We start from the raw sequence: 13,212 nt of genomic DNA, 5'->3' as shown, positions 1-13,212 counted from the left end.
TAATAGTTGTTATCTTTCCTTTAAAATAGGAGTCCTTCGTCTTTGAATCAAACTGCCTCTTTCAAGTGGATGAATTTGGCTTTTTCCTGAGGTGGAAAAGCGAAGGAAAGGTAGAGTTCAGGGATATCCGGAACATCCCCATCTTCCTGTATTATATTACACTTAGCTTGTTTCCTGGCTAATTTTTAATCACTAAAATTACATGCATCTTTGTAACTGTCGAAAGATAACTTGACTCCTTCACTTTCGGAATTAACATCAGCCAGCTTCCTAACAGGGTATTAACAGATGTGAAAGGAAAATATACTTTGGCATTAATTAGCTGTGATTTCAGGGAAGACATGTTGTTTATATTTGCTTCCCTTCCTGTTTGCTTCTGTGCTGTGTTTCAACAGACCTTTGAACTCACACATTGTTTCTTGCCACTCCAGGAAGGACAGGTATTAGAATGCTCCCTGATCAACAGTGTTCGTTTTGGAGCCATACCAAAGGTAATTAGTTTATACAGTTTTTTTTTTAAAACAGAAAGTGTCCAAGCTGAATGTGAAGTGTGGAAATGCAGTTCATCTTGTTACAGAATTCTGCCAGGGCAGCTTCCCATGTGAATTCAGAGTATAAAAGTTTTAGCTTTAAGTTATAGTGTCAGATATTGTAGTCTGGGAACGCCATTTTAGTGCTCTACCATCCTTTCTAGATGCTGTCATATCTAGATAATAGACCTATATGTTAAATAGGTCCCCTCAAGGGGCTTTTAATTATTTTTAAACGTCTATTGTAATGCTGTTTTAGAAGCCTGGTAAACTTGTTCTAGTCAAATTACGTCCTTGTCCATTTAAATATTTCCGTTCCTTTGCATTTCCTTGATATGTAATTTTAAAGGACTTGTTTGCTTTCTTGTTTTACTCTTTAGGGTGATCAGTTATGGCTCGGTGCTGGGACTAGTGTTTATGAATCACTGTTTCAAAGGCAGTCAGCACAGGGAACTACCAGAGGGCTTGACCAAAGCAGTAGCTTTCAAAATATTTTCTAATCATTTTATCTTTTTGAAAATGTGTCTAGAATTTAGGGAACTTTTTTTCGGCTGAAATTGGGCCCAGTTCCTTCACTGGTTCTCCTTAAGAGATTTTCTGTGTAGCTGTCCAGTAAAGCTGCATCTCTTATTAATGGCATTAAATACAACAGCACCAATTAGACTACAGTTCCAGTTAAAAATTATATATATTATTCCCCTTTAAACATAGATTGTGTTAGTGAGGTTGGACTGAAATCCTCTTTCAATAAACCAGAGTATATGCAGTTTCAGGGCAGACTTCCTCATGATACCCAACCCCTGTACCTCAAACATTACCTGTGGCTTCATGTAGGCAATATCTATGGATGTTTCAAATTAACATCAAAATCACCAAACGCTAGATGTGTCAATATGAAATGGACAAAAATTACCAACTTATTCTACACAAGTAACAGTTTGGGGTCATTATTCTCTGGGATAAATTAAAATAATCTACCTGGACAGGTGTTAAAAGTATCCATCTATTTCCAGTCCCCCCAGTGATCCATTTTCCCTCGCCATAAATGTAATTTCTGTAATTTTCTGAAATGTCTTTAAGGGACTGCATTTCTCTCTGAGCTTTTATGATTCAGTGACATGCAGTGATTATTTAGATTTTTTTTTCAGTTCATGCACATATATTCTAAGTGACAGTATGTATCTGAGAGGACTGGGAAATGTTTACAGTTTCAATCTTTGTGAACCTGAAATGCACTTTTACTTTAAGTCACAAAGCACGACAAATCTGACAAGTCATTTGTTTTGTTTAACAGGATCCCAAAATACTTGCTGCTCTCGAGGCTGTTGGAAAAGCAGAAAATGAGCTGGAAGGGCGGACAGTGTGTGTCTGTAGTGGCACAGATCTGGTGAACATCAGCTTCACTTACATGGTAGCAGAAAACACAGAAATAGCTAAGGTATTCCACGGTTAAGCATTGCACGAGTGGAGAAGAAAGGGTTTGTGAGCTTTGCAGAAATGGGGTTTTTTTGTCAGAAGTCAGCCAGCTTTGCCTTTAGTGCAACAAGGCTAGTTTCATATCTGCTGCCCTGCTCCATGAAAGGGCAACCACATTCATTAGGAGCTTGCTGAAAAGAATAGAGGTGGCCAAATGAAAAACAAGTCATTCATCTAGGTTTATAATGTGAGCCAAGTTGTAGAAAGGGCGAACTGAGGCTTCATTATCTAAAAGCAGAACATCCCGAAGTATGAAGCATGCCCCCCTCAAGTCGTCACATGGAAGACCAGCCAGGGTGAGGAGAAATAGGTGTAGATTAGTACTACCTATGAGGGTGAAGGAAAGTGCAATTAGTTCTATTTGAATGCAGGGTGGAGCTCAGTTTTTAGAAGTTACAGGAATGCCATTATGACAGAACTTTATCTGTAAAGTGTAGCTCATCATTCATAGGATTTTAAAAGTTAAAAAAGGAGAAAGAAAATGATATACAGCCAATAAAATTCCAGGAAGCTAGGATGATATTTCCTCCTCCTATTTGTTTCATAAATTCATGTATGTTATCTAGTTTCTTTGAAGTTTGTTTGACAGAACAGCCAAATACTCCTGCTTAAGTTCAGGATGCTGCAATTTACAGTGCAGTTTGGGAGAAAGCCTACTGACTCCAACTGGGTGCAGTAATCACCTTTGCCTGTTATAAGTTGTTGGGAATCTTAATTTTGAATCCAAATTTATAATGCTACTACTATGTTTTTAGGCAAGTTTCTTGTGAATAATACACATTGCTTGCTTTTCTCCTGTGTTCCAAAGGCTGAAACACAAGTTACACCAGGGCTGTTCAACTTCCAGGCAGCCAGGAGCTGTATGCTTCATGGGCCACATTTCCAGGTGCTGTGATTTACAAGGCAAGAGCTGCAGACTTAGGATCGTTCATCTCATGGGCAGCACCCTCTGGTCTGTCCCAGGCTGCACAGGCAGTCTAGTATGCCCCTCTTGCCCCTAACTCCATCCACAGTGTGGCTAGCCCAGTACCTTCCGCCTCCCCCACAGCCCAGTTATCTACTCCCCAACAGCCATGTGGGGAGCCTGACACTCCTCCTCCTCCACCTTGCCCTGCAGCACAGGCAGCCCAGCTCACCTCTGTCACATGCACCCCCTCCCCTCCCAACAAGACATCCACCTACATTGTGGGCAGTCCAGCTCCTGCCTTTCTTATATGCACAGCATGGGCACCCCATCCCACCAGCTGTACCATCTTGTCCACAAGAGTGAGGGCAGGTAGTAAAAGCCAGAGGACGGGGAGGGAGCCTGAAGAACCCAGTTGCCATGGCAGGAGGGAAGCCAAGGGTGCCAGGGGCAGCTGGGAGGGAGCCTGAAGGCCGCATGTTAGTCTGTCATGGGCCACAGCAGTCTACAGGCCTCCAGCTGGGCAGCTCTGAGTTACAGCATTATTTTTTGCAGAGCTGGTGATGTGTTGCTTTGCATATATATGCAAAAATGTGGAATATTGGTCACTAACATGCAAACCTAATAAGCCTACACATTGAAAATGCGGGGTTTGCTTGTTGATATATGTATCACTTAATCCCTTGGCTGCTTCCTCTCTTCCTCTTTCACAATTGGCTGAACAGACCTGTAGACAGAAGACATCTTGTGACCATTCTTTATAAATGTTATGCAATAAAACACACAGTAAATATGTAACACTTCACTTTTACAATGCTTGGTATTGTATCCTGTTAAACGCTGTGAATATTGAGTAAACTCTATGGTAGAAGACATTTGTATACCTTATATGGATTCACAAAGTGATATTACTGCGTGGATATTCAACATGCTGATGCTGATACCAAGATATTCAGGGAAATAATGCTATAATTTGGAAACATTTGAGGAACAAATATAAATTCGAAATAGAGAGAGGGAGACAGAGAGAGTTGCTACAGGCATTCATTTTTATATACTCCTTATTTTAGAATATTTTATAAATGTATTTATTGTCCACCTTTGGAACTAGATAGGCTACATGGGACTGACTGGTGTGAGGAGAGAGACCAACATCTATCACTTGTATAATTATATATTCTAAAATGTACTTGCCTTAGTATCTGGACACATTGCATAGGTTAAATGTAGTATCCCAGTGAGTCAACCCTTTTGCACTGCATGACATGGGTAGCTTGCTACCTTATACTGCCTCATTCACAGTCCAGATACTTGATGAAAAAGACTAAACTCGCATGACATTCTGCTAGTCCGTGAGCTCTGAGTCTGATAGGTCCCAACAGAGAGGGAGACAGTTCTGCTGCTTTTCCAGAAAGAGCCTTCCAGTCTTCCGAAGTACACACATGGGGCTTGTTAACTGCTAGTTTTGAGCTAAAGAAAAATGCCTTAACTCTTATCTTCATATAGAGCTGTAACTCTTTAACCCCATTATTCTTCACTAAGAGTAGATCAGGAATAAGAGTGTTTGCATATGGTGGAAAGCAGGAGCACATATTAAGTGTTAAATTTTATAGTCTGCTTTGGGTACAGAGAATTTTTGGGTTCTCAGTTTACCTAAGTCCTGATTTTCAGGACTGTACAACATCCATGGTATCTATGGACTTTATTTAGAATTATGGGTTCCCATTACCTTTGAGACTGATAATAAGATAAATGCTTTCCAGAATACTAATTGCTTCTTGTCAGCATACATTACCATGCTGGCTGAGTGAACACTCTTCTTGATGGCATTCCTTAGATCCTGATCTAAGTTATACTGGTGTAAATCCAGAGTATCTTTACTGAAATCAGCATCACTGTAATTAGAAGCTGGCCCTCTGCTTTGGAAGTGATTGACTGTTTATAGAGTTTGTACAGTTTGCATGTTTATAAACCAGCTACAGCTGCTGGTAGGTTTCATATTTTAGGCTGAACTGGCACTGGACATCAGTTACTAAATTTACTAGATGGACTTTCTGTGGCTTGGTATATAGGCTAGTCAATCAAATGGGTTTGTGACCTCTGAAGGGAGAATTTCCCTAGTGCAGGAGTAGTATTGTGCCAGCATTTTGCTCTGGAGTAGGGTCTCTTGGGCTCCACAGCAGTTTGTAGGCAACTCAAACAAGCTGCCCTAAATTAGAGCATCATTGATACAGCCTAATATCTGAACTTTGTACCACGTTTTTCCCCGCTTCTGCCATTTTGGCAATGTGGTGTAGAGTCAAAGCCCTAATGGTTTTAAATATAAAAGAAAAAAACCAACAGAAATTATTTTGCTTTATTGTTTCATTTTTATCTTACTCGGTGCTCTGTGCTAATTGCACGTGTAGATACAGTAGACTCTGGCACAGTTTGTGCCAGAGTCAGCAGCTCCTGGGTGCAGCATGTACATATGTACCTGGGACCACAGCAGTTAGAGCAGGTGCAGAGTAGCCCCAGGCTGGCAGCAGGCTTGGGGGGTCAGCCCTATGCTCTGAGATGTGGTATTGGGCAGCAGAGGGGCTGGCTGGGCATGAGGGTGCTGTACACCAAGCCAGCCCCAGTTACCCTCTATACATGAATTGAGGTGGCATAAATGTCTCTGCTGTAGGAAGTACTATCCTACAGTGGAGTTAATTAATTTATGGTGCCCTAATATGGGCACATGTATAAATGGTGATGCTTTACTGCATAGCTAATTAGTCAGCCTCTTAGTGAGTACATCTACATGAGACATTAAACTGAGTGGTATCATAATTTATTGTGAAGTAAGCATATGCATGTACATGTTCACGTGCTTGCTACGCAGTAAACCTGCCCAATCCTGAGTAAATTGGTTACCTACAAATACAAGTAGCGAATTTGCTTGAAATTGGTAACAGCACAGTAGCACTCATGTAGATGCCTCACTGAGGGAAAAATGTGCTCCCGGTCAGCCATCCACCAGGGGCCAGGAGATTGCTCCCTGTCCCAGGAGCTGTCTACTGTTAGGGTGGGGTCGAGATGGCATTTGGGGAGCAGAGACTGGGAGATCCTTATCTCCCAGCCCCCACTCTGCTACTGTGAACATGTCATGGGGCTGGCTCTGGGAGATAAGCATCTTTCAGTACTGGCCCTGTGGTTGCGGAGGTGGTGCTTGTAGCTCTTTGCTGATGGAGGCTGAGAGCCTGTTCCCCTGCCTCTTCCTTGCCCCCAGCTTTGTGAGCGCAGAGCTGAGCAGGGGACAAGCTATCTCCTGGCCTGGTGCTCCCTGCCATCCCCTGGGCTGGCACCCAGGGGGAGCCTGGAGCTCCCTCGAGTGGCAGCAGGGGCCCATCGTAGGGCTGCAGGAAACTTGGTAAAAAGAGCAACAAATCTTCTCCCTAATCTCTGCATGTGTTGATGCCTGCCCAAAAGCACTTACTCCAGAGTATCGTATACCAGAGTAAACTTAGGCCAATTCAAATGCATGTGTAGATGTGCCCAGTAAAGCACACTTAATACCATCTTTTCCTTTATGTAGTTAATATAGGTTACTAGCATTGCAAGGCTACTTAGAGTGACACTGGGTATGCCTACATGTTCATTAATACACAGTAGTTACTGTTCATTTAGTTTAGTACTTGCTTAATAAATTACTAACTAAATGCACAGTAACTACAGTAGCACCAATGCACAGTTTTTCAGTGACACTTACTGCACAGTAGCCTAATACTACCGCGCAGTAGTGTATTAGCACAGTTTCTGCCCGGCATGCTACTGTGCAGTATTATTAGGTTACTGTGTCTTATGTAGATGCGTTCACTGAAGGCTGAGTCACAGGAATAAATTGCTAATTGGCAGCAGCTAAAATACTTAGGCGATAAGTTCTCTGACAGATAGTGTACACACAAGCTCATTGTTTTTTTTCTACATGTTAACGTTGCCTGCAGTTGATATTACCATGCTCAAATGTTTAGCACCTCAGCTATCCATGTGGGCAGGGCCATCCCTGAGGGGTGTGAATCAGGGCGACTGCTCTGGGCCCCGTGCTTTAGAGGGCCCGATGGTCAGTGCCACATAGGCCCTGCCGTGGCTGCCATGCACCACCACTGCCAAACGCCACCAGCTTTGCTGCCCCTGAGCACTGCTGGCTCTGGCCAGTCACCACCTCCCCCTCCACACCACTCTGGGCCCCGCACAGGCTGATATACCCCAGGCCCCGCACGCCCCTAGTGATGGCTCTGCATGTGGGAGAGCATTGCTAACACTTTGGATAAAGCAAAGCAGGCAAAATTCAGTCTTTATGTAAGATGGAGTAGCATTATATCTACCTCGCCCTTTTTTGTATTTGTTTTGATGATTTCCCACCACTGTGTTGATTAAGCTGTCTGTCTGTTTCCTGTGAACATAGGGCAGCAGCTTTAATTTTAGGTGGTTCACAAAGGTTCTGAACATTTAATGTATGTGGTCCTATGGATGAATATAGGGGGATAGATCATTTTCAAGAAGAGGCTACATCAGACACTGATTCCATGTGACCTCTGTGCAGATAGCTGATGAGGGAGCTCTTAGGTTTGGTTTTACAATCAAGAGACTTGTAATAGTAGTCACAACTCTGATAGGAATATTTGAAAAATAATTATGCATACTTTAATGGCAGTGTTTCAGACATTGTTTGAATACCTTTGTACATTAACTTTTATTTCTGCTCGGTTAGTATGCTCATGGAAGAGACAAGTGCTGTGATAAGTGCAGATTCTGCTACGCTGCTTTCCCACAAAGAGCCCAGTAGAGAAATATCCCTGCACTTCAATGTAGCAGAAGTGTAGACTGGTTTTACCAAATGATCTCCATGTAACACCAGGGTGTTTTCATTCATTTCAATGGGAATTTCAACAACGGTGATGGTATGTGGCAAGGTAGGAAGATCATAAGTACAGAGGAAGATATAGGTAACAGCAGGAGATTCCCATAGCCCTTTTACACAGAAGGACTTCTTCTGGGTTGTTCCATGGTTTTGTTGCCGTTTTTTTGTCATGGAAGTGTGAATTCTGAACCTAAAGTACCCATAAAAAAATGCACAACTTCCTTATAAAGAATTTTGGAAATCTCCTGCTGCTCCCTTTGTTTCCAACACAGAAATAATCGTCAGGGTTTTAGGCACAAACATGGAAATGCTTTTGTTCATTTCAAATTAAATAAGTGAGAAGTCTTGTTGGCTTCAGTATGGGAATACTGGTATGCTTAAAGTTAAATGCGTTTTCAGGGCTATGGTTTCATAAAGTGGAACCCAGTTTGTTCATATTTGGGTGGTTTGCAACCCTCTTAGTTTGCAGCAGGCTGCCAAATTAACACTGTGCTGTTCAGATGGTTGCTGCAGCTTTCAGTTCAGAGGGCTCTACTTCTACAACCAGGTGGTGCACCCCTGCATCCCAAGTGGCTGTTGCAGCTGTATATACCCCCCACTACTTTACAAAATTTGAGCTTCACAGGAGGGTTAGGAAACAAACCCTGTAAAGAATCTATGTTCTGCTGTAATCACCTTTTGAAGGTTTCATTCAAAGGGCAGTTGTGGCTTCTGGTCTTTCAAGCAGATGGTCCCAATACTGTTGTTGTATTCAGATGGTTGGTAGTTTGAGCAGTGAAGTAGGAGCCAGCAAATCTATATTTTTTTCCCAACACTGCTGCACTCCTGTGTGATTCTGGCAACATACATCACTTAGGGCTAAATTCTATTGCAGTTCAGGTCTGCTGCACAAGCATCTAGGCATCCATTGAGCATGCCTAGGAAGAGATGCAACACCATGCACTCGTAAGGCTGTATAAGTCCTGAAATTGTAGTGGGCAGAAACCCATGACTAGCAAGGGTTAGAAGAGGAAGAGAGGCCTGCCTGTATTTTAGCTCAGCAATCTAGTAGCACTTGCCCAGGAAGCAGGAGACCCATATTCTCAACACTCTCAACTGTGGGTGTCCCAAGCCACAGTTACTTGGACGTGTACACACCACTTAGGTACGTAAGGTGAAATAAGGATTCTATCTTTTCCCTATCTGTAAACTGAGGACACCAAATTGCTGTGAGGCTAATCTCATAAATGTGTGCAAAATCTTGAGTTCCTTACATGGAAGGCATTACAGAAGCACTGCAGTATACTGTTTGTTGTTGTTATGTTTTTAACTGTTTTATTAGTCTAGTAACTATCTGGCTTTTTTGGTTTTCAAGCATTCCTATTTATTTCCCTGGCTCCTTTCATTTCCCTGCTGCAAAGAGTGCCATGCACTTTTGCACTGTATCAGAGCACAGCTCATGTTATCTGATGTGGTAAGTAAACCCTCCCATGGAATGGCACAACGACTACTTCCCTTTTCCCAGGAGCTGCATCCTTGAGGGATATGTTAATGGCATCTTCATGAGATATGTCAATATTTTGGTCTTCAGTTGCTGGCTGGCCAGTACCTTGCAGATTTAAAAAGGTGCTTGAGTCCTTTGCTGTACTTGTTTTCTTTTTCACTATTTTACAGCCTTGTTTTTGGCAGTGTTCTTGCAGGATTTTCTGTGGATGCAAAACGTGCCTGCTGGCATGGAGAAGGGCCCATTTTACTAGTGAAACTCCACCCAAAAGATAAAACTTTTCTCTTGTCACGTTTGACATTCTTCCTAGAGAAAGAGCTAAAATAATTCTGAAGGTGGGTGGAAAATGCAGAAAACACACAGTTATTCAGCAGAATCAATCTGGATCCAGGGTGCTTGCCACATGGAATATATGTGGTAGCTGGGACTTTACTGATGAAATATTGGAAGTGGAAGAAAAATGCCCTCGGATTCATGTTTAGCTTTATGGTGAAGCTTCAGTGCAACATACAGAGATACAGTGTAGCAGCTGATTATGTATGGAATGAATGTTGCTCTATCACTTAGTTTCCCTTGTGTTTTTTACTTCATATGGCAAGGATTTTTGGTTTTATTGGACCAACTGTATGTTTCGGAGAGCTGTTGGACAAGCTTCTGGGCATCAGGTACTCTTGCTCAGGTCTAAGAAAGAGACAGGCACAAACTGAGCTAAATAACAGAGAGGAGACTCAATGCAAGTACAAATAATCTGCTTGAAGGGGTGGAGAGGGATGTGAAACAGGAGTGAGGAGGTTACCAGGAGCCCTTGTGAGGCAGCCTTGTTAGTGGCAGAGGAAGACAATTCAAGAACAGGGAACATAGTTGTTTCTTGTAAAGTGCAGGGAGATTATCACGCGTACGTGTTAGTTTGTAATGAGCCATAAAGCCACTGGCTTTATTGAGTCCAGATTTTTTACTGCCCAGTAGGATTATGAATTTTTGTTCCCAGGCCCATCTTTTAGATGTATTTTGTAAATTCCTTTCAAGGACAAGGATTGTGAGATCAGAGAGGGGATGGTTGTTCTGTGAAAAGTAAGCTCCTCTTGGTGTTCTGTCCTTTATATTTTTTCTGTTAGAATTAATTCTGGTGTATAGTTTCCACCCACTTTTGCTCACGTAACTGTGTGGGAATGGTATGGAATGGAAATCTGTATAGCAGAATGGTGTAAAGCAAGGGTTGTCAACCGGCATTATGTGAGAAGGCCCGAGGGGGTATGTGCGGGCAAGCAGGGATGGAGTGCCGCCACGCACCATTCTGTGCTGCTGTGCAAGTGCCTCCCACCTACCCGGACATGGGGCCGGGGGGAGCTCGCACATGGCAGCTGCTGCTGCTCTGCGTTCAGCTGCACTCCACCTGGCCCACCCCAGCTCCGCATCCAGCTGCAGGGGGTACACTGTTCCGCATCCAGCTGCCAGGAGTACACTGGTCCAGAAAGGTTGAAAACCCCTGGTGTAAAGAATGGCTATGAGATTGCCTGGACATCTGTGTCTAATAATAGGCTCATCTATTGACCACTGCATCAGTAAGTGCAGATTAAATATCACAATGATCTGCTGGACTAATCACAGGATGGTCCAGAGGTTGAACAATTTCTCTCTGATTTTCTGAAATGCTGATATATCTGTTCTGTTCTCTGTAGGTTCTTACAACTCATTTATTTCATTATAGTATGTGAGTGCTTTTCAACTGTGTAGTAGGTACTGTCACAGCCATCTGTCAAGTGTTTCTCTCATTCCCCCCATCCCCCAGTCTTACTGAAACATTTTGATGCTTTTATAAAAATATATATATTTTTGTGGAGTTATTTTCTCTTTCCTCCTTTCTTTTCCTTGATTGTTTGCTTTGATTTTGCTTTTTTTTTTTACTTTTAGTATACATTTTATGCTAGGGAAAGCAAGGCAAAAGAAATAGGCCTTGCATTTGGAGAACAAGGTGATAAGTTTTATGATGGTCCTGAATGAAGGGAAGTTCATTCCACAGTCTGGGCCAACAAAAAAAATATAATTCCCCCCACCCAGATGAACATTCCCCTGCTTCACAGAGTTCTGTTGTGTCAGAGGAACACACTTGTCAACTACAGGTTTTACTTTGGAGCTGTATGCCATCCTTCATATATGGTGGCCTATGGAGTGTCCTTGAGGCATTGATCTTAATTCTGGGTTCCATGGAAGGCCAGTGTAGAGAACAGAGGACAGATCTGGTATGTACATGATAGCCTCAGGAACACATTTCAACATTCAGGAAGAGTGGGAGTCGTCATGCCCACAAAAAACGCATTGCTGCAGCCCACTCAACAGTTTGTGAACATATGAATTACCCCTCGTTCTCTGACTTCAGGCTAATGAAACAGGGCCTTTGCTCAGAAAAAATCCCAGGTAAAGAGTAACTGTTTAATTTTGTCAAATCAATGTTTACCCTTCCCTAGGATAGTTCCAATTAGTTGTTGCACAGGCCATGAGATTACTGAGGAGCTTTAAGTTACAATGGACAGTAACCAGGGTGAGTCCAGCACTAAGCAAGAGCTTGATCAGTAATAAACTATCATATCTAGTGCACCAGCAAAGTTCATAAATGATCTTCATCCCAGTGTTTTCAACCTATTCTAATTCTTAAAGTTAAAGTTACTGTGATTTGTGTCACTACAGGATCATGCAGACATAACAGTCAGAGTATAGCAGCTGAGGTGTGCTCTCCTGTGGTAGCTCCCTCTCTCCTTTTAAGGTACGCTTGTCCATAGTCTTACTCAGTAGTACCCAACCTTTTTAGACTTGCGGCATCCCTTGGAAAATGCCAGTTTTTAGCTTTCACTCATTTCTTGATTACAGAAAAATAGCAGAGCAATTCTTCTGTTGCAGAGAACTCAGAGAGACTACAACAGGTTAGAATGTTTTCGATACTATAGATTCCTATTTGAAATTTCGGGGTTTATTTTGTGAATCATATGTAGGTGTTTGCCATGGCACCTGAGTTAAGAATCACTAGTCTAACTGATGTTCCTTCAGTGTGGCTCTCTGTCCCCCTCTAGTGACCAAACTGAATAGACATTCATGAACCTGCACAAACTTGCAGCTAAGAGACTGAAGCTTGTACTTCAAGATCCAGGGTTCCAAGTTCAGCCCTTTCTGCTGATAACCCACCAAGGGCATCATGTTACAATTTCAGCTGAGGATGTAAATCCCATCCATAGTTTCTGGATCCTGCACTGAGTGATCCAGTGGAGCCAATGTACCTGGTAACAACTCAACTGCTGTAACCCCTGCTTGGCCCCTAGAAGCTACTGTTGCTGTGCAAGGACTCCTTTTTGTGCCTTTGGTTGCTGCATCTTCTTGGGAGACAAGGCACTGGGCAAGTCTGGAGCAGCAGCAAAGGATCAGGCCCTTTCCCCACCCAGCTTTGTATGTGCATGAGAAGAGAGATACCAGGGCTGTGTGCTAGTGGGAAGATAAAGACAGGGAAAGTGAGAGAATGGTTTTGAGTCTGGGAAGCAGGATGGATTTGTTGTGTGGTTTGTGTGTGATGAGGCTGAGATTGGAAGAGAATTAACTCATTTGGTATGGGCAGTAGGCCCACTTGGATGTTAGTGCAACCCAGAAGTTGTCATGTTCATGACTAGCAATCAGTCATTGGGGACTGCAAGCACTCTTTGGGGATAATATCAAGTGCAGAAAGCACAGCCACTGCCTCCCAAGATTTCCTTAATCTAATGATGAACTGAGTACAGCACTAGAGAGGATGCACTGACTCAGGGTGGTTGTAACGGCATTGCTACCTTTTGGTAATAAAAGTCTCATATCCAATATAACTCTGGGTGATTTGAATAGTTTGAGCTGTAGATAAGGATAGTTTTTAGCTACTTATAGTGAGCCTAATTTGCTGGGAATCCTATTAAATGTA

The 13,212-nt window shown here is 42.7% G+C and overlaps 1 protein-coding gene across 5 annotated transcripts in view; it reads left to right on the top strand.

Annotated features, from left to right (window-relative positions):
* PLCB4 (phospholipase C beta 4) overlaps positions 1–13,212 on the top strand; it is a 361,436-nt gene that overhangs the window by 222,795 nt on the left and 125,429 nt on the right. For all 5 annotated transcript variants that reach the window (XM_090051542.1, XM_090051524.1, XM_090051533.1 and 2 more), the window contains 3 exons: positions 30–110; positions 432–491; positions 1,825–1,968. In XM_090051542.1, coding sequence (XP_089907668.1) covers positions 30–110; positions 432–491; positions 1,825–1,968 — 285 coding nt within the window. The remainder of the gene's footprint in view (positions 1–29; positions 111–431; positions 492–1,824; positions 1,969–13,212) is intronic.

Source organism: Crocodylus siamensis, chromosome 1 (genome assembly GCF_052110815.1).
Source record: "Crocodylus siamensis isolate JL-2025a chromosome 1, ASM5211081v1, whole genome shotgun sequence".
Lineage (NCBI taxonomy): Eukaryota > Metazoa > Chordata > Crocodylia > Crocodylidae > Crocodylus > Crocodylus siamensis.
Note: the sequence above shows the minus strand (reverse complement) of the source record. Positions and strands in the feature narration are given on the sequence as shown.